Source organism: Anguilla anguilla, chromosome 9 (genome assembly GCF_013347855.1).
Source record: "Anguilla anguilla isolate fAngAng1 chromosome 9, fAngAng1.pri, whole genome shotgun sequence".
NCBI lineage: Eukaryota > Metazoa > Chordata > Actinopteri > Anguilliformes > Anguillidae > Anguilla > Anguilla anguilla.
Window position 1 is genome coordinate 22644064 of NC_049209.1, and position 26273 is coordinate 22670336.

The 26273-nt window shown below is 51.1% G+C and overlaps 1 protein-coding gene across 9 annotated transcripts in view; it reads left to right on the plus strand.

The window, feature by feature from the left end:
- robo3 (roundabout, axon guidance receptor, homolog 3 (Drosophila)) overlaps positions 1-26273 on the plus strand; it is a 133794-nt gene that overhangs the window by 102510 nt on the left and 5011 nt on the right. For 4 of the 9 annotated variants that reach the window (XM_035435037.1, XM_035435039.1, XM_035435043.1 and 1 more), the window contains 17 exons: positions 6178-6302; positions 8222-8393; positions 10860-11065; positions 13702-13783; positions 14023-14191; positions 16919-17085; positions 17629-17750; positions 18252-18468; positions 18915-19039; positions 19137-19314; positions 19948-20166; positions 20464-20503; positions 20619-20758; positions 21047-21323; positions 21631-21786; positions 24857-25081; positions 25955-26130. In XM_035435037.1, coding sequence (XP_035290928.1) covers positions 6178-6302; positions 8222-8393; positions 10860-11065; positions 13702-13783; positions 14023-14191; positions 16919-17085; positions 17629-17750; positions 18252-18468; positions 18915-19039; positions 19137-19314; positions 19948-20166; positions 20464-20503; positions 20619-20758; positions 21047-21323; positions 21631-21786; positions 24857-25081; positions 25955-26130 — 2796 coding nt within the window. Of the gene's footprint in view, positions 1-6177; positions 6303-8221; positions 8394-10859; positions 11066-13701; positions 13784-14022; positions 14192-16918; positions 17086-17628; positions 17751-18251; positions 18469-18914; positions 19040-19136; positions 19315-19947; positions 20167-20463; positions 20504-20618; positions 20759-21046; positions 21326-21630; positions 21787-24856; positions 25082-25954; positions 26131-26273 lie in introns of all 9 variants that reach the window. The other 5 variants (XM_035435046.1, XM_035435040.1, XM_035435042.1 and 2 more) reach the window with 2 other exon arrangements.

Consider the following 26273-nt stretch of genomic DNA (forward strand, 5'->3'; position numbering starts at 1 on the left):
ACCCCTCTATTTCCATTGCATTACATTGTGAAGAAATAACCCAAAAATTTATTATAGCACTGCATGCTAAGTAGTTAGCTGTGAAGTTCATCAAGTATAACATGTCATTCCCATCTCACTAGCTTCCTTTGTTAGTGTGCTTAGCTTGCTAGCTAAGGTTTGCCATCTAAATCACAATTGCTTGGTACTTTGCCATTGCTAGCTAGGTGGTCACCTGCCTATATTTAGCAGCCAAATATTCAAACTGACATGCTAGTAATTGTACATATAAGCGCAGATCTTTGCATTGCATTCAAAGTAATCTGTTAGCATCAATAAATCCAACACAACTATCTAGTGGAATATAGCTTCTAGGAAGATAACTTGTTAGCTACCTTTATAGTTTGCAGGCTACTAAGTTAAGTGATGTTCCTAGTAACTGTACATATGCATGGATTAAACTGTGTCAAACTACACAATCATGTGATAGCATTATATCCAATAAGGGGTTAATACCGTACAATGGTGGCCGAACCAGAAATAGGAGGATGCAGACTTCAAAGGTGATCCAGACTTTGCAGAAGTGGTCACCTCACAGCATGATTCACGCCCCACAGGCAGGAGATAACATGAATGGCCACTTTGTCAGTTGGTTGCCATATCTTTCACCTTGCCCAGACTCAAAGCAATTCAATCACAGGTTTATGTCTTATTTAAGAGATACTGAGTATAAACACAGAGAACCAGGCAGCATCCACTGAATGAAAACAGCTGCTGACATGAAAACAATGGACAGTTAAATGTATTAAGCTATTAAGCATCATTGGATAGAATGGGGTCTGTGTGATAAAACTGCTGCAGTCTTTGTCCTTGAGTGCTGAAGTGAATTACAATGGGATTTATATCTGTGGTAGAGGAGGGATATACTCTGACTGACCCAGAATGACACGTATGATAATTTTAACATGACTGGATTTTAGGGTGGGTGGAGATGGGGGTGAGCGGAAGGTGATCGATTTGGCTGGTAAGGCTGGGACAGGGCCTAGGGTAAAGAGCTGGAAACAGTGAGGCCAGGGGGTCAATGGCCCCTCCACTTTTGACATGCCCCCAGTTTATTTAATGTCAGCAAGTCTCATTTAGCCCTGAGGGAAATTTCTGAGCCCTGTTTCGCATACTTGGCTAGTTTGTTGGCATTTTGGAACAAATCCAGGATTTTTGGTTTCCTGAAGTGAGTTCGCAATCTTGCCAGACTTGTTACTGGTGAAACTGTTATCTTAAGCCAAAACCTGCAAAGCTTCAGTATCGGAACTCACGTTTGTGAAACTGCTCGAATTTATAATAATTTGTTATGATATGCATCGAATTATCCTGGATTTTTGAAGTAATATACTTGAACACCATCAATACTCCATCTTGCTAACTTATATAGTCTGGTCTGCTAACTTATATAGTCTGGTCACCTTACTAGATAGACTGCTAAACTGGCTATCCCCATTCAAACTCCCTGTGGCCCACTACGCAGGCAAGATTAGATTTTATTGTTGCTACACATGTCATTTTCTGTGTTTGGACCCCCCACTTCTGAAGCGATTCCCACGCCCATGGCCTTGGACAGTGGTGGACGTGGCAACCGCTACCACCCCCGCGCTTTAAAAGAAATTGCTTTTCTTCACCAAAAACGGTCTGTTCCTCTGGTCTCACATTGAAATTCTGTCTTTGTCCCGTCTCCGAAAGTGTCACGTGTAGCTTGAACTTACGTGGGCTTCCTCATTCTTTATTTTTCTTTCAGATAGTATCCCATTTAATATTCTTGACTTCATCTCTGCTTGCCAGACTACAACCAATGACTATATTGGCATTGCCCCTGTCTTACTAAAGCCATTTCATTGGAAAGGCATTTTATTAAGGCTTTCATTTTGATTCCTTTTTGCATTAGCATCAGCAGACAGGTTGGAAAAGCACACGTAATAACCGACATAATGGCTGTCAGAAGCTAATTCACCGCAACAAGGCGCATTTCTCTCTCAGAACGCGGTGGAGGTGCTTATGCATGAGTTGTCCGTCAAGCCGAAGTTTATTTTTCGCTGATGCACAGGGTCAGTCTGTTGTTGGTTCTGAGTTTTATTTCGAGCCTCTTGGAAGTACAACGTCTAATCGAGGCTGAGGAAACAGCAATTTCATGAGGTTCAAGGGGCGGGGGGGTTTTAAGCAGCGGTGCTTTCCCAACTCTGTTGCAGCGCAGTCAATGGAGAGCAGCGTTCTGCAGGAAGAGAAGGCCGCTCGGAGGTGATCTGAGAAGCCGAGGCAGGCTTTTAAGTCTCGGGGTGGGGGTGTGGATGGGGGAGGGGGTGGAGGAGGGGGACGAGGTTGAAGCACAGTCCAGAATGCTGACAGAGGGACATCATTTCCATCCTATAATCGGCCTGCATAGCAAATCGCGACATGATCCCTATTTGGCGTTTCCGAAACTGCCCTCATTATTAGCATATCTAAGGGCTGTAACAATAGGGCTTGTGTAAGCCAGGGGAACAGCGATTTACAGAAGATTAAGGGGTTTGGACATGCACACATCTGCTGATTTTATGCTTATTTAAAAAAAGCATGCATGCGGAAAAAAATATTTAAAGATTTGGACCCATTCGCTAAATACTGTCTCTTATTTTTGTACTTACTGGCTTAACTTCCAGTGCAATAAGCTGGTCAACACTTGGCGTCCTCTTTAGTTAGTACCAGGGAGTACCATGTGATTTAAGATTATAATTAGACTAAGGTTTAAAATGAGTGCACAATAGGACAGAGCCAAATTGCGACCGTCACTTTATCCTCCATGTTTGTCTATACAGAGGATATCTTTAATAGCGCTCATCTGTTTAGCTCGTTGGGGCATTTCCCTCTAAATCCAATGTTAATTACATATTGAGCTGTTTGTTAATTGCTTGTACTGTTTACTGATCCATGCCCCTCCAACACCCGCTCCCCCCCCCCCCCCCCCCGGTTCCCCTTCCATTCCTCCGCTCTTTGGGAGTGAGGGCTGTCACTTCAGTTCCAAAGGAACGCTTTCGGTCGCGGTCCGCTGGCACGTGAACCGTCTTCCGCGCGTGAAAGCGACGCATCTCCCCAGGAAGGCACATTGCGTTTAGATCTGTGTCATAGCATAAGTGGCACGGGGCGGGGTGGAGGGGGTGGAGGGGGCGTGGGGGGGGGGGAGTGGAGCGACGAGCCAAGGCAATCCTAGCGTTTTACACCATGCCCCACGCACCCCACCTCGCAACCCAGCCGCCCCTGACCAGCACTCTGCCAGCTGCCACACAGCAGTGCTGTCGGACCACCATTATCCCAGCATGCCCCGCTAGCTCCACTTCTTGGAAACTGAGGCGGCGAGGTTGAAAGGGTGTTTTTTTTTGGGATAAAAATATATCGAGGGTTTCTGTTTTTTTGTCGACGTTTGTGGCCGTCCTTATTTTGTGCATTTTCCATGGTAGTCTCAGTGGTTTATGCATCGTGTGCACAGCCATGTCAAATTAAGTTACCAGATTGTCCACCAAATTGTAAATAAAAATATATTTTGTTTTTTTTCTGGATTACTGCTTAGAACCTCTTATGTCACTTGATCCAACTATTGTATAAATATGCTTGACATGTCAGAACATTTGCAGAACTGAAGCAATATCACATTTAGTATAAACCCATTTTTATATGGCTTCACTTGTAATATTGTGTTAAAATTCAAATGCATTCTTGACTATGAAAATTCCCTATGACGTACAAGTCTGTGGTTTAGCTGCAGGCAATGAGCAGTATACATATTAAAATATGAACTTTTGATTAAATTATAGGTGGAACTGCATTCTATCAAATTTGTTTGTCTTCGCAGTGCACCAGTGTACAGTGGATACAGTCCGCAGTATTCAATCATCCCTGATCAGGACAGATGTTCAGATTGCATTTTAACAGCACATTTGCTGTGTCCCCTCTCTGGGGAATCACATTTGTTGGCGGCATTGCGCACAATTTCCTGAATATTTCAGGAGTTGCATCAGCCTTTCGAAGATTGTGATGGGATCAATAGGGAGATTGCCCTGGAGATTGCCGGATACTGGTTTTCTGGCCCGATTTTAGCCTTTTTGCCCAAAGTGTCAAATTATAGAGACAAGGGATGTGTTTCAGCATTGGCCTTTAGGGCACGGGTGATATGGCTCGCTTGACCTCAGACATCACCTTCTGGAACTCTCCGAGGATGCCCCTGCTACGGGTTATTCTGTTCGGGGTGTGGGGGGTGGGTTCTGCCTGTGGGTCATGGGATGCCTGTGAAAGGAGAAATAATTGGGGTTTGCAGCATGGGGGTGGAAGAGCGTGTCCAGGATAGTCAGAAACTCAGTGCACTCCGATAGGGTACTTTGAACCGTAATAAAGCCATTTGTTCCACATAAAAACTATTTTTGTCAATTTAACAGTGAACAATTTTACTTTGGGCTGTAAAGACAGATAAATACAAGCAATGGCAAATCTGCATTTCTTAAATCCTCAGTAGAGGTTTCTTGAAATTGCGAATTGAAAGACGAATAGAGAAGTTGTTGTTGGCGATTGGCAGGAGGGATGGCGGTGTCGTGCTAACACAAAGGAACGGGGGCTGGGGAGGGGTGGCGGCGTACCTGGCCAGATCGTTATTTTAATCGCGGTGGAAAATGAGAGCGGAGAAGGCCACATCACAGGAGATGAGAAATCAATTAGGCACCCTGAAGGTCAGAGGTGAGACCGCATTACACGTGGGGGCCCCCCTGCGGCACGGCCTGATTGCTCTGAGCGTGATCAATAGCGACCGGGCGCTTTGTGTGGCACCCTGGGACCGTGAGATGCAACACTAACCGGGGTGTGCGAGCTGTGGGGGGGGGGGGGGGGGGGGGGCGGCGTGATTGGAGATTTGGAGATTGGGGAATTATTATTTTTTTCTCGTCGCCGAAAGCTTTCTTCTGAGACGCCAAACCCCCCCCTTTGTACTGTAGATCAGAGGATCGACCCTTGACCCTCCCATCCCTCTGCCAATGGCAGGCCAGCCTCGTCTGTCGGGCGGGACGGAGGCGATGAAAGGGCTCTGTGTTTGCCTGCGTAAGAAGGCCAGGGGGAGAGATAAGCCCCGAAGATTAGCATCTGTCTGCCCGTGCCGTCGCTCACCTTCCCCGGGAGGGCACAGGGGCTGAGGCCAGCCTGGCTAACCAGGCCCCTACGAAGCCCTGCAGTCCGGGGCCCGCTGGCGCCTGTGCCCTGCGCTCTCATCTCCTGACGGGCACTGTCGAGGCCGCTAGTCTCTGCCCTCCCGAGAGTCTCATTCAGAGGGGGAGAGAGCTTTCTCCATCCATCGCTACCAATTCAGGACCGGTTCCCCTAACAACCACCACTGCTATTCCTGGTCTTGTTATACGAAATCCTCCACAATAGAAGATTAAGGGTAATTCATTGTTGAAAAGCCCCAATTATTCCATTATGCTGTCATAGCACTAAAACAGAAGAAGTCAGTCATTGTTCATTTCTTCGGTGGCTAAGCTAAAGTCAGAACGTAGAGTGCTCTTGTCGCGTCCTGCATTTTGACGTTGCTCATTTGTCCATTTTTAAAGCTTATGTAAGGTTTTATTAGAATTTTAAAAGACTGTCTGCGCACGCCGTTGACGACTTAACTTCAGCGTTACCTGAAATCTCCCCTGTGTTTCTGAGCAGCGGATTGGCACAGCTTGTATCCTCACAGGCTGGAGCACATGCTGCGTTTGCACAGGCACAGGCGGCGTTGCCGTGTTTGTGCTGAGAGACGGGCAGGGTTACTGTAACTGTGCAGAGTCTGGAGAATAGACTGTGTTTCCCCAGAGACGGGTGGCTTTTGCTTTGAGTGGCGGGCAGTTTAATCATTGCACACTGTACGAATATGCATGCACTGTGTTTAAGAGAGGCAGGGGGTCCACTTTGCTGTCTGCAGATTTTATGGTGAAACACAGAGAGTTTTACTGTGAGATCTACAGGCAGGGAGTCGTGCTTGTCTGCAGATCACACTGTGCACCCCACACAGACCCCACACAGACAGCGTTATGATTGCACATGTGACCATGCATGCGGGCGGGACGGGCACCCTCTGTAGATTCGCGGCTGAGGCCGTGCAGGTGAGCTGGGGGCCTCTGAAAGGCCATTCACGTGACCCCCCCCCTCTCCCAGTCCCCCCACAGATCGTGATCCGACCCCGGGACCAGATCTCCGCGCCGGGGCGCACCGTCACCTTCCTCTGCGGGACCAAGGGCAACCCCCCGCCGGCCGTGTTCTGGCAGAGGGAGGGGAGTCAGGTAAGGACAGGGTCGCGTCCTCCGTGTCCTCTCTCATGATTGATTTTAGGGCGCGCACTATAACACAGAAAAGGGTAATTGACTGTAATCTGTCACGGTTGGCTGACCAAGAAAATGCTTCTTTTTTTTCCCCCACCATATTGTTTAACTCACACACATACGCCGTTGGAGCGGAACCACGGTCTTTAAAACCTCTCACGATTCTGACCGTTCGCGGACCTTTCAGTTACGTTTTTAAATCCCGTGCCATCTGCGCGCGGACCTCGATGTTCCCGAGCGCCCGCGCGCTGCTCTGCGAGCTAGCGTAGCGGCGCTGTCTCCACGCCAGGCTGTCGCTCTCTCGCTTCTGCCAGTGACTCACGGCGATCCTGGGGAAAGCGGGCCCTGATAGCAGGCTGGGCCCTTTGTCTGAGCGCCTGAGAATCAGGCGTGTAGCGAGAGAGAGAGACTTTGACTTTTTACAGACATCCAGAGGGCTGTTGTCTGAATCTACATGCACCATAACTCGCATAAAGCCTGTGTGCTACATTAGAGAGGGAGGGAGAGAGAGAGAGAGAGAGAGGGAAGGAGAGAGAGAGAGAGAGAGAGAGAGAGAGAGAGAGAGAGAGAGAGAGAGAGTTGGCACCACGATGCATCACAACCTAATGTAAGGGCTGCAGATGGCGAGGAACATGCCCCCAGTCAGCTACAAACCCAGGTGCTGAAAGGCATGCTGGGAATGCGTGGGAGCCGGCCGCGGTGCCCGGCAGGAGAGCGTGGAGGAGCGGGAGCGGGAGAGGGAGAGAGGCTGCTCTGTACCCGTGCCAAAGCGCAGTTAGATAACGCCCGCCTTCGCGAAAACGTTCCCCCCCTCGCTATAAATAGCGTTCGACAGAAGGGGAACAAAAACGTATTAAAGGCGCTGTGTAGTCTGCGCTTCTCCCGGGGGGGAGATGAATAGCCCTCCGACAGGCCTCCTGCTGGGATGGGGGCGAGGGGCAGGAGTGCAGAGTGTGACGCCTCTGTCCCTCAGGTCGTGAACCGCGCAATAAATTCCCTCCCATAATTCCCCTTTTCTCTCCGGTCGGACGTGTCTGGACTCCTCCTGTTATATTTTAGGATTATCCCCCCTGACCCCCCGAAACCTGACCCCTTGGCCTTCCCCTCCTTTGGTTTAAACCTCTTAGCCGAGCGGCGTGGAAGACTTGTACCCTCGCCCCCCCTCAGACCCAATTCATGCTCATAGCCCTCTCACTCCCCCCCCCCTCAAAACTGTGTGACAGTTCATACAATAAAGCAGCTGTCAGTGTATCAGCTTCAGGGACACAAACAACCTTTGACCTTTGATCTTCTTCTCCCTCTTTATTTCACCTCCTTTTACGTCGAGGGGGAAAATCCCTTTAAAGTGTCCGCTAAGATTGCTCTATCATGGGCAGGTTTCTGAGATGCGCGCAGATCGGGGGGAAGATACTGCTGAACCGGCAGCTTAGAAAACCTCTTACCCCACCGCAGCTGTCTGAGAGGGGAGCTCCCTCTCTTTACCGGATTAGCTCCGGATTATTGGGTTCATTACCGACCGTGCCAACGTACAGCTGGACCACCTACTCCAGCTGACAATCGTACCGCCACTAGGGCTTTATCATCAAGCAGCTTTTCCTCCACATTAAATGGCGTTCCTTCTACTCGGGTTAGAAAGAAATGCGGTTGAATTCCATCATAATCAATGGTTTTGTCTTTACTGTACCGTCTGGTGTGAAAACAAAATGTCAGAATTGCAGTTTGATTATTCAATATTTGGAGATAACTGATTTTCAGCAGCCTGGGTAGTCAGTTTGCTAGTACAGCGTTACCATGCGTAGTGTGAACAGTAAGTGTGTGTGGTAATGTTATACAGAACAACATTTGGGCTTAAGCTATGAGGATGCACCTTCTCTCCATAGATCCTGCTGTTTCCCAGTCAACCGCCTTCACAGTCCGGAAGGTTCTCTGTGTCCCTGAGCGGGGAGCTGACCATCACCGATGTCCACGCCGAGGACTCTGGGTACTACATCTGCCAGGCCATCAGCGTGGCAGGGAGCATCCTAACCAAGGCCCTGCTGGAGGTGGAGAACGGTGAGTGACTGACTGACTAGCTGATGTGAGTGAGTGACTGACTGACTGACAGATGTGAGTGAGTGAGTGTGTGAGTGAAAGGGTGATTTGAGCAATTAGGCGACTGCGTGATGTGTCACTGATGAGTGAGTGAGCGAGATGAAGACCCATATCCAATTAGCTAGATTATTCAATACGAATCTGTTTTATTGGTAGCGAACCATCATTCCACAAGCGAAGAATTAAATGAGAAACTCCAAATTTAAAACCATTCCCCCATCGACCTCCAACCCCCCCCCCCCCCCCAAAGGAATGAGCCACGGGAGGCTCCTGAGACATAATTAGAAAGGACAAGTCAGGATGGCGTATGCAAATGAGCCGGAGAGCATATGCTGGCTCCGTCATGCTCCACAATAACAGGATGAAGTGTTTATGCAGGCAGGCCGTGCCCGAGACTCCCAGCGCTCCGCCGGGCCCTCACCCTCCTTCAGCGCTCCTCTTCTCGTCCTGCTTCTCGTCCTCCTCTTCTTCCTCACTCTGGGGTTTCATAGACGAAAACTAGCAGGCTACAGCGATGTAAAGTTTTTTGGGGTTTTTTTTGCCCTTGGAGCCGACCGTCTGGTGTGTCGAAACTCCGGACGGCGCACGCGCTGAGGCAGGGAGGGTGTAGGCCCCTTCAGTGTGTCTCCAGGCAGGGCACCAGCAGGGCACCAGCACGGAGCGCTACATGTGCGCGCCGGCGTCGTTAGCGCATTGGGCACCGCGGCCGCAGGGATAGAGCCGCAGGAGCTAGCTAGCGGAGCGTCAGGCGGTCGCAGCGCGCCGGTGGGTGGAGGGAGGGGGGGGAAGGGGGGCAGCCACATGCTGGTGTCTTGTACACAACAACCCCCTCCCCTCCCCTCCCCTCCTCCCCGTCCATCTGCTCTGACCATCTTAAGTGCTGGAGCAGAGTCCAGGCTCTGCGCCCGCCCCCACGCCCCCGCTCTGGTGTGACCCCCCCCCCCCCCCACAGCTCTAAGTCCGCCCCCCCTCCCTCCAAGGCGACTCAAGCCCTCCCCTGACACACTGCCAACCTGTTGTGCTGTGTGGCGCACAGCTCTGCCACCTCTGCCCTTTAAGATTCGAACCCATCGTGCGCATTTCACTCAGACCACACCACATTCGCTCATAGAAAACACCAAAACTGACATAGTAAATGTTGAAGCACTTTTTCGTCTCGCTACATCAATTCAAATATAGCGTCGTGTTTCATTCCCAGTGAACCAAACCGCAGGCTGTTCATGATTTGTGTCATGTTAAGCACTCGCTTTTTTTCTTTACCGAAAATCAGAGAAAATGATCACACAAATAAAAAACCCTGGATGAACCGTGCTCCTGCATTTTGGAACGACAAGGTCAGACGAAAAGAAATTGTCCCTTTAAATGATAATTGATTGCATTTAATGCATTTTAAAATGGTGTCAAGTAAAAAAAAAAAAAAAACAGCTAAGGGTTAAAGTGCTCATTAAAAGCAGGCCCTGTCTTGTGTTGTTGAGCACTTCTTGAGTGACCAGAAAAATCAATTAATATCCCCATCTAATTGGCTTTTTACCTACAGCCAATCGTCTGTATTACTGATTCCAGAACCCCAGGCCCTTAGATGGTCATGTGATTGAGCGAGCTCTCTGGTATTGATTTGAGAGGAGCCGAGCAGAGGCTCTACAGAGCTGCATTCATTTCAACAATGGGCATTTCAGCCAGAATGCTTTCAGTTGTGCCATTCTCTGGTAAATATGCGAGTAATAAAAACTGGGAGCTCGGTTTGAATTAAACCATTTTGTGAATGCGGCGTGGTTTTCTTGTTCACGTGTTATTATTTTCATTTTGCCAAGGAATGGTGTCATTTTCACAGCTGTAACCAATCTTGTTTGTTAGGTACATCGACCTTCAGTCTTCAGTCAGACGGGGATTTAAAAAAAAAATAGATCTTAAAGATTGGGTTCCTACAAAATGTGTAAAGTGCATTGAGTATGTTGCTGCTACTATAATACACTTTTCAAATGGTCCTAAAACCTTCATGAAGTGTTTTGAAAGCCATAATTAACATCTGTATTAATCAGTGATTTATGAAGAATGCCATGTTATGTAAAATGATTATAGTAGCACATTGATTGACATGTCGTAACATGTTTTTTAATCAGTGGTATATGACGGATGCCATAACATGTTATGTAAAGTGATTGTAACAGCATGTTATGTAAAATGCTACATCCAATCACATAACACACGATGACACTTGACAATCCTCTTGCCAACATTCCCACACACGTGCTTATAAATGATTCATAAAGATGCAGTGCTACAGTAATGAAGGCAGTATACATTCTCGTTGACAGCTTTATGAACACACTCAATGATGCAAGATGTGATGATGCGTTTTTAATTTGACCGGTGAAATACTGGCCGTTGGTGACGGAAGTTTCCGCTCTTTTGTGCCCTCTCTCCCAGCCCCCTCCGACCGCGTCCCGCCCATCATTCGCCAGGGCCCGGCCAATCAGACGCTGGCCCTGGGAGCCACCGCTCAGCTGCAGTGCCACGTGATGGGCAACCCCTCGCCCAGCATTCAGTGGGAGAAGGATGGCCGGAGGATTCTGGGAAACGACGCCCGCATTAGCCTAATGGAAAATGGCACTTTGCAGATCACAGTACTGCAGGTACTCAAGTGAAGAGCCCTGGAAACCTTTTATTATAGAAATGCCTTTCAATGTGTAGGAACATTTAGATTAGGACTCTTGGTGACATACTAGTGCATTCAGGGTAATTGAACTCTTTATATCTGCTGAATGGCTCACCTTGTACTTTTAACTCCAGCTGTCAGTCTATTTCTGTTTCACGGTCAGACTCAAACAACTTGCGTTTTATTTAATATTCTGTGTCCGATAGCATATAGCAATATGATGGAGCTTAGAAATATATCACTTTTTATTCACTTTTTATTTATGTTAACTCTCAAGTCACAAATACCCTGGTGCGAACATCGTACAATATTTGAGGCTTTAGAAGATTAGTTTTTTTTTCTTTTTTTTTTAACCACGCACAGTGAACAGAGTTTTATTGATGGACAGTTATTAATATCTACGCCCTAGACAGTTTTATAGTTGACTCGATCGCCCTAAGTCGGACCCTGGGATGCAATAAAAGGCGCAAATGGCGCATGATTATCGGAGTAATGAAGAAGTGCGATCGTTAGCGCGGACGCTCCTCTCCTTGATGAAAACCCCTTCGCCCGCCCCTCTCCGCCGCTCGGGTCCTACCTGAGGTCGCGGCGCGGCGCGGCGTGCGCCGGGCGCGTTAATTGATTGCGGCTGTCGGTGATTAACGACGCCGCGGACTTTAATTAAATTCCGGCGGCAGAGTGAAGAGAGCGTTGGGGGCCGGGCTCCGGGTCCTGCGGCCTCCGTCACGTTGGCGGTAATCTATACCGCGCGCGCGGGGTTTTTCTTCTGGAAAGTTCTCTGCTGCAGCCGAATGATTTGCTGAGACGCCCTAGCAGCCTATAGGGTTTCGTACTTCAGCGGCGGTCGGGTTCCTAAATACACCTGAAACACCCGAGTCATTCTGTACCCGTCCCTCCTCCAGCTCTGAGTGCTTTCAGTTCTTATCTTTTTTTGAAACGTGACCCCCCCCTTTTACAGAACCCCACTCTGTTCTCCAGTGAAGCACCCTCACCAGGAACCCTTACCTCCAGGGCACTGTGGGAGTTGCTTTTGGGGGTGGAATGGGCAGGGTTGTTAGCTGCAGGAAGTAGCGGTACTGACATCATCCTTTTTTGGGGTGGCAGAGACCTTGGTCATGTGTGGAAGAATAAAGAAGCGATAGAGAGAAATGGGGCGGATGTGAAGGGAATAAGTGGTAAGGAATGAAAATATTTATCTCCCTTCTGACTCCCCCCTCGTTAATTTTTAATAACAAATTCAGCCCACTGCCTGGCGCCACCAGGCGTGAGTAATGGACAGGTGGCCGAGAGTTTACCCCACAGAGCCACCAATCAGCAGCCATTACCCCGGTCCAGATGTGGATTCGAGGGCATGTGATTGGCTCCTGATAGCCTGTGCTGGGGTCGCCTCATCCTGAGAAAGAGAGGAAGTGGAGGAAAAAAAGAGAACCTTGTGTTTCTTTCTCTCAAGAGAATAATTTAACAAAAAATAAAGAGCACAAGACAAGCCAATTGGTGTGCGTGCCGGTGCCATGGAAACAGGTCTCTGTCAGCACGTGGAATGTTCTGGTTCCTCCGAACTGCATATCAGGACCCATTACCCAGCCGAGTATGTCCTCCTCAGTCTTCACACAAACAATATAAAAGAACAAGCTCAGTTAGCACCTCCGTGTTGTCTAAAGTGGACGTGAGTGTCTGGAGAGAGATTGGATTGGAGCATGAGGTCATATGGGGAGAGCTCCCCAGGGTTCCCACGGAGACAGCGTGCGACTGCGCCGTGTTTCGGGGGGGGGGGCGCGCTTCCGTTCCCGTCGAGCCGCGAGCACAGCGCTCACGAGCCGGCGGCCCCATTAGATCCCTGTCGCCGAAATCCCGGCGTCTTCCGCCCCGGTGAGCAATCTCAGAGCCCGCCTCGCTCTCGGCCGCTTGATGAAACTTTAATCGGCCCCTCTCTCGGGCCCCGCCCACGCCGCTACGCCGAGCCCGCCCGCTTTTTTTTCTAAGTGCAGCGGCCCAGACGGCCAGAACGCGGCGGCCGTGCCAGGAATCGGTGAAAGGGGGGCAGTTTTCCGAAAAGGGCCCACCGCAGCAGCAGAACACAACCCCCCCCCCCCACCCCACTTAAATCACCTTCCATTTAATTTTCAGCAGACCCATACAGGAGGGGGGCTAAGTGCAGTGTGCATTAAATGCCAGCGGGCAAAAAAAGTGCTTCAGGCCCTTCACAAAGATGGCTGGAAGCACAGCTTTAGAGTTGAGCAAGGGAAAGGCAATTGACTGCCTGAATTAATGTGTTTCTTCCCTGGGTGCTGAGCTATAGAAGATAACTCTTAGAGAGGAGAGCAGAGACATTTTCAGAGCAGAGAATGCCTGCAACCTTTCTACTTAAGATCTTTCTACTTAAGATCTTCACTGCTAAGGTCTTTGTAAACATTTGCCTAGAAAAAAAAAAAACAAAGTAGAGTGTGTTTGATGCCTTTTGCCGGAGTGTTATTCCGTGGCGATGCCGGCTGGGTTTTGTGAATGTTTATTTGGAGTCATCCGGAGAAAAAGCATTCGCCGCGGAGCCCAAGCTGAGCGCCGCGGCATTGTGCTTTTATGCGCCGGAGTTGATGTGTTGCCTCTTGTTGCTAGGAAACGGATTCCGGGGTGTACACCTGCGTGGCCTCCAGCTCCAGCGGGGAGACGAGCTGGAGCGGAATTCTCACGGTGAAAGGTAGGCGTGGCCACGCCCCTCTGCTCCCACCTGTCCCAGGGCACGGCTTTCCCTGGCCCCCCCTTCAGACATCCTGTCTCCTCTCTCTCTCCCCGGGTTTCCTTTGGGATACCTGTCATAGGTGTAGCTGTGTGGAAATAGGCTGTCTTTCTGGCCGTGAGTGTGGGATCCTGTGTGAGGAGGAGAATCGGCCTCTGCCTGCTCACGGTCTGCGTCTCCTCTCGTTTTGTTTGGTGTAGAAGGCGGAGCCCCCTCCGTTCCTCAGGTCTCGGAGCCCATCCAGCTCCCGGGCCCGCCCCAGAAGCCCATCGTGACGGACGTGACCCGGAACAGCGTCACGCTGACCTGGCAGCCCAACGCCCACGAGGGGGGCGCGGCCGTCACGTCCTACATCATCGAGGCCTTCAGGTGAGAGCAGCCCGACCAGCACCCGTCTCCACTCTCTGCTTCCTGCCGCGTCGCCACCCGTCTCTCTCTGCTTCCTGCCGCGTCGGCACCCGTCTCTCTCTGCTTCCTGCCGCGTCGCCACCCGTCTCTCTCTGCTTCCTGCCGCGTCGCCACCTGTCTCTCTCTGCTTCCTGCCGCGTCTGCACCCGTCTCTCTCTGCTTCCTGCCGCGTCGCCACCCGTCTCTCTCTGCTTCCTGCCGCGTCTGCACCCGTCTCTCTCTGCTTCCTGCCGCGTCGCCACCCGTCTCTCTCTGCTTCCTGCCGCGTCTGCACCCGTCTCTCTCTGCTTCCTGCCGCGTCTGCACCCGTCTCTCTCTGCTTCCTGCCGCGTCTGCACCCGTCTCTCTCTGCTTCCTGCCGCGTCTGCACCCGTCTCTCTCTGCTTCCTGCCGCGTCTGCACCCGTCTCTCTCTGCTTCCTGCCGCGTCGCCATGGTGCTCTGCCGCTTTCATTACATCTACAGCTGCATCAAAGAAAATGAATCTGTGAGGAAGTGTCACCTTGAATTTTCTGATGATAATGGTTTTTGTTTTATGCACATGTCGCTGTTGACTTTCAGTAGTTGAATACTTTCAATATTGAACACTGTTTGGTATGTGAAGGACCATGTACCATCCACTCTCTGTAAAATGATTCTGAAAGGGTTCTTTGGCATGGATGACAGTTGTGTGTGGCACTGACTCCCTTTTCCATTAGAAAATGTCAGTGGTTCCATAGAGAACCACTGGAAAAGATTACACATGAACCCTTTTACCGAGGGGTTCTGCAAAGAACTTTGTACTGAGGTTTCGCCTTAGAACCTTTCATAGGGATTTCTATATGGCTCCAAAGTGGGTGCCCCAACAAGGACAAAGAACCCTTTTTTTATATTAACTTGAGCTGTTTCTTTTCCAAGAATGTGTACTCACATACTGAGGGCAAGGATACACATGCCCCCATACCCCAAAAACACATGCCTTCTCAGATGCACACAAGCAAGCACTGTAATACATCTACACAATGCACATGTGCAAAACACACTTTCTCAGTAGCACACACACACACATACACACACATGCACACACTCACACCCAGACACACACACACATGCGCACACTCACACCCAGACACACACACAGAAACACACACAGAAACACACACACACACAAGCAGTCGTTTGGCAGACCCTCCTCTCCCCTCCCCTCCCCTCTCTCTCTGGGGTAGCGCTGTGACCAGACATTTTTCATTTGGTTATTAATTGCACGTCAGCGTTTCAGCGCCGGTAGCCAAGCCAGGCGTGACAGACAGGAGCTTACATCCATATCGCCACCCAGCCCCTGACCCCTTTCACATTCAAATAAAGGTGCCCTTAGCTGCGCTTCCAGCTCCCAGCAGCACTGCACCACAGTGCGTACGGTACATCCGTCCTGGCAGTGTCAGCTGGGGATTTACACAGGTTTGAGCCCCTGTAAGCCAGTCCCTGTACAGACACATACAGACCCTGAGCTCTTCTGAGTAGGCATATCTCAGCTGGATCTCGTTTGTGAGCAGCCATTAGCAGGTCAATAGAAGGCTGTGATTGGACCTCGGGAGCCGGATCAGGGTGCGAGCGGGTGACATCATCGGCACAGGCGCGGTTCCTTAGTAACTATCGCACTGCGTCCTCCTACGGGGTGGCAGGTCACCACCACATCACATTCCAAAAAAATGGCTTAGTCATAAACAGCTGGGGAGAGTTGATACGACATTGCCGGTAAAGTTTTGGGGAGCGAGAGGGAGAGGGGAAGGGCGGGGCCCTCTTACGAGAGCCTGTCCTTCTGCCCGCGCCCCCCCCGATTGGTCGAGCCCGCGTCTGCGCCCGCGCCTCGGCGCCGGTGGGCAAAGTGACCTTGGATTTACGGCCGCGGCTGCGGGGCCCCGGGGAGCGGTGCTTTACGGCGGACGCAGCGTTTATCGCCGTGGCCTAATTGCGCAGGTCGGCCATAAAGCGGCTCGTTCCCGCCGAGTCGCTGCCGGGGGAGGATAAAACACGAGCGCGGAACGCGCGGCGCGGCGCCGCCCAACGCGGGCCGAGGGGCGGCGGGCACAGAGGAGGCCGAGAGAGAAACCCCAAACACGACGTGTGGAACGGCACGCGCGCCCCCCTCACCTAACAGGTGCTCGTTTGCGAGATTTATTCAGTTATTCAATAAAAAAAAACCTGCTTAATATGAAACGGATCCCCTTTCACGTCTGATTTTAACAAGCAAATTGTTTGTTGCACGAATGCATTTTGAACGGCGAAGAATCACTGGGCTATCATTTGCGCAGATGTCGCTATTTACAGGGCACGGTTCAGTCGCCAGGTTCAGTGTGGGTAAAAAAAAACAAAAAATGTAAAAAAAAAAAAAAACGCAGAGAGCTAAAAATAGGTTTGTCATTGCCTGGATCTGAGATTCAGTCAGAAACGCAGTGAACTGACGCTGCGCCGCTAAGCTTCATTGAGCACAGCATCCAATGATAATGCGAGGAGCATGGCTAAGTAGCCGTGGCCTCGCCTCTCTCGCTCCGATTTGAATTTAACCCTTTCCCTGCTCCGCAAGTACAAAGTTTGACTGAAACCACGGACATGATTGAGTTGAAGGACCGGGTCGGTTCGTGGAGATTTCGTTCACCTCTCGTTACCGGGAGACGCGCCGACCGACGTCCTTTGCCCTCTGTCATTTCAGCCAATCAGCGGGCAGTACCTGGCAGACGGTGGCGGATCTGGTGAAGACGGAAAAGCACACGGTCAGCGGCCTGTACCCCAACACCATCTACCTGTTCATCGTCCGAGCGGTCAACGCCTACGGCCTGAGCGACCCCAGCCCCATCTCCGAGCCTGTCCGCACGCAGGGTACGTGCCCAGGGGGGCGGAGCTCTCTTTGTAGACCGCCCTTCATTTCTCATTATTATCTAACGTCCATTATTTAGCCGCTCAGGTCAATTAGGAACTCAATTCTCATTTAACCTGGGGAATCAATGAGGACAGGGAATGCAGGGGATTGTGTAGCTAAGCAGAAATGCTTGGTGCCTGGATGGACTGTGAGATGTGGAGTCTGTTTTAGTGGGAATTTGACCGTGATGCTGCCTCTATCCCTATGGTAGGGCATTGAAATGTTTTATTTAGTCTAGAGGGAAGATTAGAAGGTTACCCTCTACCAGCCCCATGTCTGGCAGTAACTTTCCCCGGGCAAAGTACCAACCAAACTCAGCTCTGCTTAGCTTCAGAAGAACCACGCGAGGAGTCTACGGGGTGGTGTTGCTGCTGGCTGTCATCATTTCTGTTTGTGATAACAAACCTGCGGCCGTGTCGGGGTTCTGTCTGGCCCAGCGTGGAGAGCGGGCTTTTTTTGTTTAGTTAGCGAATTTCTAACTAAACAAGTGGGGTGTCTTGCAGACGTGAGCCCGACGGGCCAGGGCGTGGACCACAGGCAGGTCCAGCGGGAGCTGGGCGAGGTGGCGGTGCAGCTGCAGGAGCCGACGGTGCTGACCGCCTCCAGCGTGCAGGTGGCCTGGACGGTGAGCAGCGCGAGGCGGCGATCGTCCGCTCGCTACCGCGACCGCTATCGCTGAGTCACGAGACTGCGCGCGAGCATCGATCCCAAATGTTCAGCAGCCTGCCGTGCGGAGGCTAGCATGATGCACAAAATGTCTACTTGTATGAAATGTGTAAAAAAATTCTTTATCTGCTTCGGAAAAAAACATGACATAGTTCAATGCATTCAGTGTCATGGAAGCTGCATCCAATGGAAACTGCTTCATACTTCATGGAAATTGCTAATGAATCTTGATGTGCTGCATGTGAAAGTGCAGGTCTTCATTGCAAACATGAACTAAAACTATATTTGTACCCCCTCTAACACACGAATGAATGAGTAAACAAATGACTGTGGGATAGTTAAATTAGATGAAAGTACGGATGACGGTGCGCTGCTGAGTTTTGACAGCCGAATTGCAGCAGTGCTCCTACGTAAGGCGTTCCCTGCTTTGACCCGCTTGGACCTGGCTGGCCCCCTGCAGGTGGACCGGCAGTCGCAGTACATCCAGGGCTACCGGCTGCTGTACCGGCCCACGGGGGGGTCCTGGCTGGTGCAGGACGTGAAGGCCGCCCCCGAGCGCAGCGCCGTCATCGCCGACCTGCGCAAGGGCACCGAGTACGAGATCAAGATCCGGCCCTACTTCGACGAGTTCCAGGGCATGGACAGCCAGCCGCTGCTGGTCCGCACGCCGGAGGAGGGTGAGGCTTTTCACCGAGGGCGGGGCGGGGGGGTCGGTGGGGGGGGGGGCAGTGAGACGGTTACAACCAAGGAAAACTGCGATTTGTAATTAGCATTGAAAGTAGGGTAATAAACAAAGCTTCTGTCAGCTGATCCCAAATGTTTTTTTTATCCGATTGGTTCTAATTTTGCTCTTTCCAAGAAATCAGACCTGGGTTAAATACGTGTTTGTTTTGGATCAAAATACGTTTCTGTGCTCTGTTGATCTTGCCTGGTATAACTGAGCCTGCCAATATGACCAGAAGGCGGGGTTTGTACTTTTTGAGAGTATTTTATTCCAATACGTATCTTTTGTGATGTAATTTGCTTGGTTTCCTACCACTTCTTGATTCTTTTAATTTTTGTGAATATAAACCACTTTTATCCAAGTGTCTCACCTTGAATTCTACTGTTTTCCTCTTCAAAGTTCCGAGTGCTCCTCCTCAAAGTGTTACTGTAGTGACAGTGAAGTTGAGCAACAGCTCAAGCATCAGCGTTTCCTGGGAGCCACCCCCCGCAGAAGCACAGAATGGAATCATCCAGGAATATAGGGTAAGCTGACTGGGCTAAATAGTGGGGGCGGAACAGCTTATTCATCCTGAGACAGAGGGGGGGACCATTGCCTCATTCCACACCTGCTTCTCTACAGGTCTGGTGCCTCGGAAACGACACGCAGTCGCGGTACCACGTCAACAAGACGGTGGAGGGTGACGTCATGACGACGGTGCTGAAGGGCCTGCTGCCCGGGATCCTGTACCAGGTCGAGGTCGCCGCGGTGACCAGCGCGGGAGTGGGTGCCCGCAGTCAGCCTGTCTCCGTCCTCATGAGTGAGTGTCGCCCCCATCAAAGGGGAACTGTGGCGTGTCAGCCTGCATTTATCTTACGAAAACTTTATTTAAAAGGATAGTGGATTACGCTCTCCCAGTGAAACTCCTCGCTGTCAGGTGAAAAGAAGCGGTTGGTGACTCCACATGTATCGGAGGAGGCATGTGGTAGTGTACATCCTCCCCAGCCCATAGCGCATCGACCAGGAACATGATACACACAGGGAGTTGGTATAACGACTAAATTGGGGAGAAAAATGGCAATAGGGGAGTCCAGTTCCTCGTCCATTTGGTTCGTTTTTTCCTCCTCTCACTTCCTGCCTGCTCTGCTTCTCGGCGAGCTTTGCTGCCGTCAGGCTGTTTTTGGCTTGAAGCGGTCGTGAGTCCGGATGTCTTTCTTCCTCAGAGAGCGAATATCTTCTCCCTCATTACAGTCCGTGAGATTAAGCGGGATTTACAGCGCTGACCTCAGTCTGACCGTCATCCTCTTCAGCGGAGGCTGTTTCTAACCGTAATTCTTGCAGTTAAGAGCCAGACTGATTCACCTTTTGTGTCAGACTTAAAGCAGAGAGGCTGACCTCCCTTCCATCCGCCCGCCCACCCCCCCCCCCCCCCCCCCATCCTCGAATCTTTCAGAGCTCCCCGCCGAGCAGGCCCCCGCCCCGGCCGAGCCCGAGGAGAACGTGAGCCTGGCGGAGCAGATCACGGACGTGGTGAAGCAGCCCGCCTTCATCGCGGGCATCGGCGGGGCCTGCTGGGTCATCCTCATGGGCTTCAGCGTGTGGATCTACTGCCGCCGCAAGAAGAGGAAGGAGCTGAGCCACTACACCGCCTCCTTCGCCTACACCCCCGCAGGTACCCCAGGGCCGTCCTCTCCGTGCCTGATCATAATGCGCTTTCTCCATTCATCCTGGTCTTACCATCCGCTTAGCTCGCGCGCTTACACAGAGCGACTTTCTTACATAGCGCTCTTGTATAGGAGCTGTCTGTTTTTTTTTTTACTGCAGCAATTCAGGTTGAGCAAATTGTTCAGGGGTACAGCGGCAGTATTCCGCCTGGGATTTGAACCTGCGACCTTTGAGCTGCAAGCACAAGTTTGCTTAACCGCTCCAGCGCCACAGTCGCGGTGACCCATTTCTCTGTCTCTTGCAGTCGGGTTCCCACACGGAGAAGGATCAGGACTCGGCGGAAGGTACGTTCGGCGGTTCGTCTCGGAGAAGACGTTGAAAGAGTCAGAAAGATGTTGAGTTGATGGAACGCGCTCTGGCGGCACTGACCGATGGTGTGTCGCGCTGTCCTCTCTCCAGGCCGGGCATGCTGGGTAACAACATGGGCAACTACCCCTGGCTGGCTGACTCCTGGCCCACCACCAACCTGGTGCACAGCGGAAAGGACTCGGTCAACTGCTGCACCAGCAAGCACGACTCCACGGAAAGATACTACAACGGTAAGACCTTCTTCATCTGACTAAGACGTGCCTGGCTGAAATAATGGCTGGCGTTGTCATACAGCCAGTAACTCTCACTCTGAGTTAATTAACTTAATTTCGGAGTTTTTTTGCTGTATTTCCTGCATGCTTTGATAAGACCTTCTTTTGCCTCATTTTAAATAGTTTGCCACTTGAAGCTGACAAGGCTTATGAGTCCAGTTTTACTGCAGTTATTTAACACGTGTGCACAGACACACACACACACACACACACACAATCAATCTCTGCGTGTTTCTCTTTCCTCAGAAGCGGGAATCTCCAATTATCTGAACCAGAACGAGAAGTACAGCTCTGGGTCCACCGAGGGCCCGATCTACAGCACCATCGACCCGACCGGCGAGGACCTGCGGGCGTTCGGCGCGCCCTACTCCCAGCACACCACGCCCTACGCCAGCACCCCCGTCATGCCCTTCTCCGGCCCGGGCCCCTGCAGCCCCCCCGAGCAGGACGGGGGCCACTGGATGGTCCAGCCGGGGCCCTCCGGGGCCCAGTACGCCCAGCCCGATCGGTCCAGGGCAGAGAACGGTAGGAGAACCTCCCTGCTTTCGAGATTCTGTCTGTTACCATGGCTACCGAAGATCCTGTTTACGGAGCTAGGGAGAGGCGCCATCGGCAGCACTGCTGCTGCTCTGTGAAATGTGCCGGACCTGATTTTACCTCTGTGCTTTAATTGGGTGCCCTTGGAAAGGCAGTATCTGAATGAAATATGTTTCTTTTGTTATTGTTAAGGCAATTTTAAGGCAGTTTACATCACTCAAACACCTCTCATCGTTGTAACGTTGATTCGGACGTTAGACAGTTTTTGGATGCTCATATTTGGAGCCTTGCGTCGTTGCAGGGAAACAGGGGAAGCCGAAGTCGATGGGGAAGCCGGTGAAGACCCCCTCGCTGAACTGGGTGGAGGCTCTGCCCCCGCCCCCCAGCTCGGCCGAACTGCAGTCGTGCTCGGAGGGGGCGGAGAGGGACGCCGACGACGAGGACCTGGGGTGAGAGGCCACCGCCGCGCACGAAATACCGCTCCCATGGCAACGGGGTCCGCAGGAGGGAAGAAACCGTTCCGATTGGGTCAAGGCAAAAAAAAGCCAGTCCAGAACATACCGCAGAAGGCGGAGGGTGTGTGCTCAACCAATCAGAAAAGGCAGTTAAATTTAGATACTCCCCTTCAAAGTAATAAAAGTTATATTAATTATCTGTATTCATTTGACATTTCCATAATGGAAGTCACACTGAACACTGGCTGACCAGCCCTGGCTAATGCATTTCAGCTTCAACACCCTGCTTCAGGGTGTAATTACATAAGCTGTAATGTATGTTTCTTTTTTAGATACTGGAGCACTTGAACCGCATATTTCTGATGGAACTCCATCACATTGTTGAACACTTCTGCATTTTCTCAGGTTCTGCCATCAGCTCTTCGCAAACAGCCGCCTGCCCCCCTCTACAGCCCCCCCCCCCCCCTCGTCCTCCCCCCGGCCTGCTCTGATCTTGTCTGACAGGCGGTAATGAAGTTTTGGCGATGCTGCCTCGCTGTGTTCTCGGCTCGCGAGCCAGCGGGTTTCCGGTGGCCCAACCGTCGGCTCATTCGCGACCGCGACCGCGTCCCCCCATCCCCGCCCCCCGCCCCGCGCCCCCTCCGTTCAGGTTGGGTTTTTTAGCCCGTCGGCTGATGGACGGTAATGCGGTTACTCCCCGCTGGAGCTGCGCGGGTTCGACGCGCGGGGGTGGCGGGGGTAGGGGGGGAGATCCAGTTAATGCCGTTCTGCCGCGGCCCGTCCCCAACGGTCGCCGGGGGCAATTCAGCGGCGCGTCCGCCTCGGCGCCTTTTAACGCCGCCTGACAGGTATATCGCCCTGGAGACGAGCGGGAGCCATCGGGCCTCTTTGACAGGGCTTCTCACGTGGTTACCGCGGTAATGACATTATCCCGTGTCAGAGCCGGTTCCCCCGTTCCCTTTTGTCCTGGGAGGAGAACAAAGTCATTACTGGAGCCGGCCTGCCGGGCACAGCCGCGTAACCTGACTAGATTTCCAGGATTAGCCTACAGTGCACTTCTCAGATTCTTTGATGAACTTAAGATAGCTGCCCTGACCTCTTCCCTCCGCCCCCTGTGGCTAACGCTCCGCCTTATTTCAGTACGTTCCCACGGCAACGCCTTCCCGCCTCTTCGGTTTTCCCCTCGTCCGCGCGTGGGAAGGCCGTCGAGCGGTTGTTCGCGTTTTTTACGAGTTTCTGAATATTTAAGTTGAGTGTTTGCGCAGCGGGGGAAATGTGCCCCTTGCTCTTTTTCGTGTTGAAGAGGTGGTTTTGAAGTGGAGCGCGCTCCGTACCTGCGGGTACTGTAGGCGTGCGATCGAGCGGGCTGCCTTTTCAAGTGCCTGTTGCGCCCCACGTATTTATGTCCCCCTAAAATTGAACGCCCTGTCTGAACACCGCAGATATTGCTGCCCAGAGGCCTGTCTGTCTAATTGGGCTACAAACGGTGGAAATCGATGAGCCACCAACCAATACCATCGACCCTCGGAGCTAAAGAGCCAGAGACGTCATTAGGACCAAATTACAATAGATTCACCTGTTGCCCAGTTAGGCTGCTGATGAATGAATTGTGGAAGGAGAGTGCTAAACTGGTCAAATCACAGCTTTGCTAAAAACCTGAGTGGCCCAATCAAAAGCATATTCATGTTTCCTGTTCCAAAATGTTAATTTGCTGCTGAAAAGAGCCATGTGTTGCTATTGTGGCTAATTATCTAAATGAATGATTTAAAGTGTTTTTTTTACATTTGCATTCGAGTTGCTGCTGGACATGTACGCGCGCCGCAGTAATGCCCGTGTCAGGACGGGACTAAATTTAACAGACGTGTCAATATTGTCACGCTGCTGAAGTTGCGCTTTGCGAGGTGTTGTTTTTAACACTCCCACGGTCAGAGTTACGCCATGTGTTGCGAAAAATGCCGCCTGCCAAAACTCGTTCAAAATGAGTAACTGCAGTTTTACTGTAAACCGCGCGGTAAATTGATTCTTCAGAGTGTGACTTTATCCGACAGCCAATCGTGTCCATGCGATTACGCAATGAAGCCTGTCTTGACGGCCTCCCTTGTGTGGCTTACCGTCTTTTGGCACTCTCTTTTATGTGTCTTTGTACATGACCTTTACATCATGGTCACCTGCACAACTTGGTCAGCGGCCATGATGTTGCTCTCCTACAGGAGTTTTATTGACGCGTATATCAGCCACTAATCATTTTGGGGAAATGGACCCTTATCACTGTTAGCATTGTGCCTGGCTAGTCTCTTATGGGATGGTGTGTACTTCAGGTGCGAGGCTCATACGTCTTGCTTATGGTTACCCGCAAAACTACATTGCAGGGTTTGCAAAATATCTCTGAGCATAATAGGTCCATTGAAATGCAGTTTAAGTTTTACAATCGAGCCCTAACGTTGACATTCAAAATAAAATAAATATTATGAATAGTATGAAAATGAACATTTTAACATTTTGAAAAAAAGAAAGCATTAGTGAAGGACACAATTAGCACTTGCGTATGCTAATTAACTGTGGTGCCATTCCCTGTTGTGTCCCAATTATAGCCGTCGGTTGGCTTTTGTCCAGCCGATGTTGCAGCTACATAATGGTGGCGACATTAACGGATCAGTGCATTGTAGTGAAACGCATTTAAACACTTCCACTGTCAATGAAAATTCAGTTATTTTGCCATGCTAATATGTAGCAATGGAACATGACAGCCCAGGCAAACAGTTAATTGGACGGACCATTTTATTACGGGTTTTCTGCAAAAACAAAACAAAGCTGTTGATGCATAATGTCAGGGGTTAAGTTCCATAAAAAGGGAAGAGTGGTTTGGCTTGTTTCGTTTACTCTGCTCCTCCTCCCTGAGTGGAAACATCAAGTGTTCCTGTTTTGAGAGCGGCTTTAATGGAAAAACAGCTGGCACCGAAACACTCATGGAAGCACTCAAATGTTTCAGAACATGAGAGATGCTGGTGTAGTGAGGGTCCAGCGCAGACCTGCGTCTAACTGCTCCCTCGCTCCTTCCTCACAGGTCCGACGAAGAGGACTGGTGTCCGCCCCTGCCGGAGAGGACGTACCTGATCGACGAGGTCCCGGACGACGGCCCCGCCCCGCCCCCGCGGGGAGACGCCTCGTCCCCCGCCACCTCCTACAGCCACCAGTCCACGGCCACGCTCACCCCCTCCCCGCGCGAGGAGGGGCGGCCGTGCGAGGACATCCCGCGCCTGCACCACTTCGACGTCCCGCAGATGGCACGGTACGGCTCGGCTCGGCTCGGCTCGGCACGCTTTGGCTCGGCATGGCTCAGCCTCGCCGCAGAGATGTAGAGTTCCTGAGATAAAGGGTGGAACATTGATCATTTCTTTTCTCCTCTGTCTACTGTCTACCACCTACCACCTCGCTCTGGTGAAAACTTTCCACAAAGGGGAAAAAAACAATTCCATATTTTGCCTTAAAGCCACATAAATACTGAGCAAAATTCTGCTGTTTATATATACTGCCCTACTTGCCTTTCCAGTCTTTAAAAAAAACTGCTTTGAGTGAATTGAAAGAGGTTTTGAAATACAGATTACCCAAGGCTATGTGGGCAAATTTTGCTGTGCCATGTATGTTTGTGTAGGGTTTCTTATTAAAAAAAAAAAAAAAAACCTTGAGGCTAGATTCAATATCCATTTGTCATAAAGAGCTTCGATTTCTAAATAAGACTCGCATAGCTTCACACCAGACATGCTTTTTTCTTCTTTCTTTCTTTTTTTTCTTTAACTAAAAGCTCCATTTCACAGCAGGAAATACAAACTCTGAGCACAAAGCCCGAGGCTCTAAAGTACAGATTAAATTGCTTCAATGTGAACCACAGAGTGTACATTCAGAGCGCTTTTACCATATGGAGCATAAGTGTCTATGGTCTAATGTCATTAGCTATTGTGATGGCATTGAGAGGTCTGTAAATGCAGCGCCTGCCACTTTCATAACTACAGCTCAGTCTGCAAATGAGTGAAAGCCAGGTTTTCCAAGGCTGTGTACACGTGTGGTAAAGTGAGAAGTTTGAATGATGTCAGGGCGGAGGGGGGGGGGGGGGGGGGGCTCTTGTGTGGCGTGACTGACCGCGAGTCCGTCCCTGTTTCCGCAGCAGGTTGCCGTGCGGACCGGTCCCAGTGCCGCGGGCCCCCAGCCCGCCCCTCACCCAGTCCAACCCCAACCTCTCCGCCAATCACGAGGGCCCGGAGGCGGGGACCCCCCAGCGCTCCGCCCACCGGCGGGACCTCAGCCAGGGGGCAGCGCTGAGCACAGAGAACATCAGCGCAGGTTCCTATCGCTTCCTTACCTGGGTTTGCGCTGGCGGGCTTGACATAATCAATGTCACTGCAGTGCACCACTAATCAATGCCTCCACAGCCTGTAATCAAGCAAACACAAGTGCCTTAATGCACAAAGTGCACTCCTGCTTGC